Source organism: Zonotrichia albicollis, chromosome 3 (assembly GCF_047830755.1).
Source record: "Zonotrichia albicollis isolate bZonAlb1 chromosome 3, bZonAlb1.hap1, whole genome shotgun sequence".
In the NCBI taxonomy this organism is placed as follows: domain Eukaryota; kingdom Metazoa; phylum Chordata; class Aves; order Passeriformes; family Passerellidae; genus Zonotrichia; species Zonotrichia albicollis.
The window spans coordinates 111,888,190-111,895,179 of record NC_133821.1 but is presented as its reverse complement, the minus strand read 5'-3'; the positions used below and the strand labels follow the sequence as shown (position 1 = coordinate 111,895,179).

At 46.6% G+C, this 6,990-nt stretch overlaps 1 protein-coding gene across 1 annotated transcript; it reads right to left on the bottom strand.

Annotated features, from left to right (window-relative positions):
• Positions 1-418: 418 nt before the first annotated feature.
• On the bottom strand, positions 419-1,996 carry GJA10 (gap junction protein alpha 10). The gene has a single exon (XM_005483999.3). It carries the CDS (start codon positions 1,994-1,996, stop codon positions 419-421), a length of 1,578 nt encoding a protein of 525 aa, XP_005484056.2.
• Between the last annotated feature and the right edge of the window lie 4,994 nt (positions 1,997-6,990).

Below are 6,990 nucleotides of genomic sequence, written 5' to 3'. Positions count from 1 at the left end.
CACCAGAATTCAAACCTCTTTTAAGAAAGCCTTGTTGACTCTTGAATGCGAGCACTATGACTTGCCAACATTATGACTGTAAGAAAGCCTAGAGCACGTGGCCAAAGAAAAGGAGGAGCTGCTGAAAAGGCATCTCTGTAGTCATTGGCTCTGGCATTACAATTATTTGGTGGAGGTTTTTACATGTAGATCTTTTGATTCATTCATTGAACAATTACTGGACTTGGCGACCACCTCTGAGACAAACCTGAAACCGAGAGAAGTTGTGTCATTGAACTCAATGCATTCTTGGCTTCTCTTTCTTACACTGGCTGGAGCTGAAGAAGTTTTCTTTGGGACAATCCTCGTCGAGTGGATTGGGATGATGGACTGAGTATATAAAGAAGCTGGGATTCGGTGACTTAGAGCTCCTCGGGACTCAGCAATTCCCTGGTATTCCTGCTGTCACGGCAGAAGGGGGCCGAGCGTTTGGGAGCTTGGCTTTGTCCGGGGGGCCGCGAGGGGCTGGGGCTGTGCTGGAAGTCCTGCCCGAGCCGTTCTTTCCCCCGGCTCGCCCCCTCCTCCCCAGGGCCGGCCCGGGCTGCCGCGGCCCCCCGCCGCCCCCCTCCCGCGGGCTGTCCCGGGCGCTACTTGCCATGGACAGGCGGCGTCCCGAGGCGGCGGCCGGCGGGCTGGGCGCGCCCTCCTCGCGGCGCTGCCCCTCCGAGCCGGAGCCGGAGCCGGAGCCGGGGCCGGGGCCGGGGCCGGGGCCGGGGCCGGGGCCTGAGCCGCGGCGGGAGGCGGTGCTCTCGCTGTCGCTGCCCGCCCGGCTCCCGGTGAGCACGCGGGACAGGAAGCTGGACTTGCGGGTGCCGGGGCAGTGCCCGCTGTCCGGGGAGTCGCCGCGCTCCTCATCCAGGTCGCGGCAGGCGCTCACCCGGCTCTGCCTGCGGGGCGCCCGGCGAGCGGCTGCGGCCGCCCCCGCCGCTCCTGCCCCTCCGCCCGCCGGGGCGGCCCGCGGCGCCTCCTCGCTGCTGGACGAGGGCGGCTGGTGCTGTCCGTGGTGCCGGCGGCGCGGCGGCGGCGTGGCCCGGAGCTGCCCGCGGTGCTGCCGGGCCGGGGGCGGCGCGGGGGCGGCGGGCGCGGGCGGCGGGAGCGGCGCGGGCGCGGGGCGCGGCGGGGCCGCGTTGCTGGCCAGGCAGGGCGGCGGGGGCACCACCGAGCTCTTCTTGGAGTTGTACGCGCTGGGATCCTCCTCGGAAGGGCCCGCCGGCCACAGCGGCTGCCCGCACAGGCTCTTCCGGATCTTCTTGATGCCCAGGTGGGCGATTTCGAGGATGTTGAGGAAGAGGGAGACGGCGGCGATGCTGTTCATGAAAACCATAAAAATGGTTTTCTCTGTGGGTCGGGACACAAAACAATCCACCGTGTTAGGGCAGGGGGGCCGTGTGCATTTGTAAAGGGGAGACATGTGAAACCCGTATAAAAGATACTGACCTATCATAAAGCCCACCTCGACCACCGACCGGGTCAGGATATGTAGGACATAGGTGCGCAGCAGGGACCCTCTCAAGGGTGCCTTATTCACTTTCTTCTGTTCCTCCAGCTTACGCAGTTCTCTCTCCACCCTCCTGTGTTCCTCGAGCATGGGCTCCAGGTCCTCGAGCTGAGCCCGCAGGTGGGCTTTCCTGTTCTGCCGCTCTTTCTCCAGGGCCCTTAACCTGTAGAGTGCGTGGCCCATGTACACTAAAGAAGGGGAGGAGACAAATATGATCTGCAATACCCAGTATCTGATCAAAGAGATGGGGAAGGCTTTGTCGTAGCAGATATTGTTGCAGCCAGGTTGCTCCGTGTTGCAGATGAACTCGGACTGCTCATCATCCCAGACATCTTCAGCAGCCACTCCCAGCACCAGCATCCGGAATATGAACAGGATTGTGAGCCAGATTTTGCCAACTATGGTGGAGTGGATGTGCACTTCTTCAAGGATGCTGCCCAACAAGTTCCAGTCCCCCATGGTCAGAAGTTCATATCTGGGGGGGAAAAAAAGTTATTCTCATGCAGTGGTGGATTTCTTTTGGAAATGGCCATTTTTAGTTTTTGTTGTTTGTTTTTGGGTATTTTTGTTAATTTCAATATTTGTGTTTCACATACATTCTTCTGGTAGCTGGAGAGCTCTTAGATGTTCGTCATTACTTTTTGCTTACTGAGCCTTTAGATTAATTCAAACTTCATGGTTACTGGTCAAAGATGTACATGTGAGATTATTTTAAGTTTAAGAGATATTATTTCAGTTATAAACCACAGTACTCCATAACTGCCCATAGCTTTATATACTTTTCTTCCCACTACAAGTGAAGATGACTTTTTTCCCACCTGGAAAATTATTTGCCAACTACAGCTTAATTCCACACCCACTCCACTCCATATTGACTATGGATTTGTCATAGTTTTGCCACAATAAATTATGTTCTTGGTTTTAATTTTTTTGATAAAGTTTTGAGAAGTGTCCTATAACTGTGACTTAAAAACAGTTTCTTTTTTTAGCCTAAGGTAGTAGCAATTTTAGTGTCACCCATCCAACACTTTCCCATCTACCCAGGTAACAATTCACAAGTTTCTCTCTGAAACTACAAATACATAGCTGATTTACACATAGCTGTACATTTGCAGTCTCAGTTCTAGGATAATAACAATAAACTGAGTGCTCCTAGGGTTAATACCTTTATTTTTATGCATCAAGTTTTGCTGCATCTTAATTATAAATTGTAACATATGAGATAATTGAATCAGAGTGATGCGGAGGTTTTTAACAGTGCGTGTGTGAAAATCTTTTTAACTGTCTCTGTCCCAGAAACTGATTCATAAGCAAATTGGTCTATGTTCTACTTGATCTACAAGCTGCTTCTTTTGAAGCTTTTTTCTTTTGGAGCTTCAGGTAATGTGGGGAATTGAAATGCAAGATATTTGACTGTTTATTTGTGAATCACCTGCATGTTTGGTGTTGTGCCCCTGGACCTTTTTCTGCTAATATGACAATAAATTATTGAAGCAACTGGGATCATATCTACCTTGGGGTTCACACTTGAATTTCTTTTATGCTACAATATTTTCAAAACATCCCAAATTCCACTAAACCACAATCTTTAGTAAAGTACAATTTCTAAGATGTTTTTCAAAGATCTGGCTGGTTGATGCACCCAAAATCTTGTATATATTTAAATGATAGCATAGCTGGGTGATATCACCATTATTAATACGGCTTGGCTCATGACATGATCCCAGGAAGTTCAGTTTTGCTTCAAGGCTATATTTATCCACACCGCAAGTAAAAAAATTCAGTTGTAACTGGCAATGAAGTCATTCTAAGCATAGGCATCCTACAGACTTTATTATTATGTTTCTGGGACTGGTTTTGGTCTGCAAATTTGAATTTTCACACATAGAACTGGCTGAGTAAACACATCTAGTCAAGCAATCTCTTAGGTGCTGTTATGCACCCAGAATATCTTGTTTCCCCATTCCTTTCCTCCCACGCATATCATTGCAATGAGAACAGGAGGAAAACAGAAAGTCAGCAATAATTATTGTAGTCCAATGCAGCAGTTAAGCAAAGGAGCTTCAGGCATATTCACTGCCTTGCAAGGGGCTGATCCCTCACTGAAATTGATTGACTCAGCAAAAAACCCCAGCCAAACAACAAAACCCTATGTGTGATGCTACAACGTAAATTCAGGGATAAATATGTTTTAATCCCAAAGATGGAATTCTCTAGCAGCAGAAACTGGAACAGAAAGTTTATGTCTGGAACAGAAAGTGGATGTAACTATTCAGGGCAAGGAAGCTGTCTAAACATATCACTCTGGCTCGACAGAGTTTTGTTTCTTGAGTTGTTTCCACCATCGTTTAAATAACTATCCTTACCTTTGCATTATAAAAGCCAACAGAAGAAATTAAATGGTAGGAATGGTATAAATTCACTCTTTAAATGAGCCCTTGATACTAGGACACTGATAGAACTTTCAGAAAAAATAATGACACAGTGAATACTGAGTATAAAATAAAGAAGTTAGTTTAGAGCCACAAAAGCCAGCATTTCTAAGAAATCAGCACAAACTACTTCACAACCTTGTCATAGCAACACGCTTCTAATTTTTCCATTTCTGTCCCCTTCCCTGGTCTTAATTGAGTTCTAACAGAGTAATTTCAGTTTACTGTAAGACAGCAATCTTAAATATCAATTATATCATTACTTCCAGTTTACTAGTAGACTAGAAATTCTAGTAGTACAGCCTCTTCTATACCACTAGCACTGTAGAATAGAAATATATCATTTTCAGTATAGAAAGTACATACCTGAGACATTTCTCATTATACCATCTAGCTTTGTGTCTGCCCAAGTATTTTTGTATGGTTATTTCAAACAATAAAAATTCATTATGTAATCAGTTAGAACCAGATGGAAATCCATAATTTCTCTTGGAGGAAGTTCCTTTATTTTTTGATTTCGCTACTTTAAAAATCATCTTGTAATTTGCTACTATTCTAATCACTTCTATGTGACATTCATACCATGTTTGCATCAGTTGAGGTATGAAATAGCAGCATTAAACTTTTAATTTCTTGTCAGAAGTTAAATGTTAAGATGCAAATACTCATGGTTTTAATTTGCATTACTTCAAGACTGACAGGCACCTGCCTGCTCCATACAGCCCTAGAAAGAATTATTTTTCTGCCACTTACCTTAGGAGAATGCCCCTGGTTAATCTCTTAGAGCATTGCAGAAGGAGCATGCAGAACTGCTTGTTGTTATTTCTCAGAGATGTCTCTTAGGGAGTCCTAGGACATCTTTTTTTTCCTTTTTTTCCTTTTCCCCAAGAGCCCAAGCATAGACGTGGTACATGGAACAGGCTTCTCAGTTCTGTGCAGCTGGGTGCCAAGATCACTCTGTCTAAACTATTCATGCACAGTTTAAAAATCATCAGATGATAGGATGGATGATAGGATGGTGCCTCTAGCCAAAATTATCATGCAATTATTGTAGTCAGTGGCATCTAATAAAGCCATTCCCCCAAGGCTTAATCTGTACAGCAGCAGTTTGTGAAGTCCCTATGCCTTGTTTTAGTCAGTTCTTTGAACTTTACACTTCCATCCAGCTCCCAAATGGAGTTTTATTTTGTAAAATGGCTAAACAGGCAGCCTTTACAGTACAATAGAGTCTTACATTTTCTTTACATTCCATTAGTTTAGCTTTGGATCAATGCTCGAGGATCGATCGGTCATGTCCGATTTCATACTCTGCTGCCTGGTGAGTTAATTTAGGATGTGTTAGACTGAGCCTTTCAAAATGGAGGCCACAGGAACTGAGACTCGAGTCTTAAGTTAGAAACAGGCATTCAGCACAGTAACCCTTCACCAGCTGGGTTGAATAGCTGCCCTCATGCTCAGAACTGATATCTTCAGAACTGGAATCTGTGAGAGACAAGGTTTAAAAAAGGAAGGCAAGTTGTCAAAATGGTATTTTGTGAGAAACTGGAGCCACCAGAACTTAGTTGATGATACTAAGACCTTCTACTGCCTACTCCTGCCCATGCCCTGGCCTACATTTTATGGAAATACAAAATACTCAGTTTTTCCTCTCGTTATGGAACTTCTGGCCCTTTTCTTCCATTTTATAAGGCACATATTTCTATTTCAGACTCCTCTCCCTGAAGATACTCCTACAAACCAGTGGCCAGTTCTCAAATGAGAGTAGCCTCACCTCTTCTTTGGAATGATCTCTGATTTATGCACCATTGCATCCTTCTCTCCTGCACAAGCTGTATATGTCTCCTGAAAGTTCTGTTTGAATGTGCCTTGAGAGCCCTGCAGCAGCTGAGGTGGCAGCAGCAGCTCTCCTCTAGCCTCAGCCTAACACAGCAGATGTATGGCTTATGCACACATTACAATCAAATGCCTTACAGGCAGTAGGAATACAATTTTCACCCCTGAGATGTGCATTAATATTCATCCAGACCTCCCCATGCCTTTCTCATCCGTATACTGTCACATAACCTGTCATTGCCATTTTATTTTCATGTCTCTTCTTTCCAAATCTGGTCACCAAGTCCCTAAATCTTTTCCTTGCTGCTTCAGCTCAGAGCATTGACTCAGGCCTGGTCCCGTGTGTTGCCTCATCAGATGCTCTTGACCTGACATCTCCAGCAGCTTCCACAGTCCCAGGTGTTTCTCAGGAGCCCCGTCTTCACCTCTGCTGGCTGTGAAAGCTTGAGAAAAGAGCAAGAGCTGCTGCACCTATGATGTGTCCATCCTGTCAGAGCTGTTCACTGCAGAAGCAGCTCATTCTGGGCCCAGCACATTTCTGTCCCATCCCACCTGTCCCTTGGCAGGTCCAGAACCACAGTGCCTACTTCACTCTGCCCTCAGGGCACCCTGGTTTAAGGTTTTGGTTTTCTCGGGGGACAGGGCAGGTGGCAGAGGGCTGTTCAGGGACAATGTTTTGCATTTCTGCTGTAGCAGAATAATTAATGTTGTTAAAGGACTGCTCATACAAACTTGTTACTGGTCCATATAATTAATTGTGCATGAAAGGGAAGCAGGGTGAGGGCACAGGGATGGTGGTGTTTGCATTTGCAAGAATCTGTGGTGCCTCAGGACACCCCCTTGCTGTAAGTTCCTGCCACAGGCAGAACCAGCTTGATTCACAGTGTGAATTGACAGCAGGATGTGTGTGGATTGGTGGGAGGGAATATATCCTGCAGATCAGAGATGGGACCTTGGCCAGTGGTGACTGAACAGGCAGCTGTGAGAAGCAGCACAGTGGGAACCAGCACATCCTCATGCCTCACCTTCCTGAGCAGGAGTGAGCTCCCTGCTGGGAAGCAGAGACCCATGGAAGATAGTGCTGGGGCAGGAGCAGATTGCAGCTAAGGAAGGTGAAAGGTCTGGTCCTGGTGGTTATTCACCAATTCCCAGTATCCAAATCCAGTATGGGGCATTTACTCTGTCCTG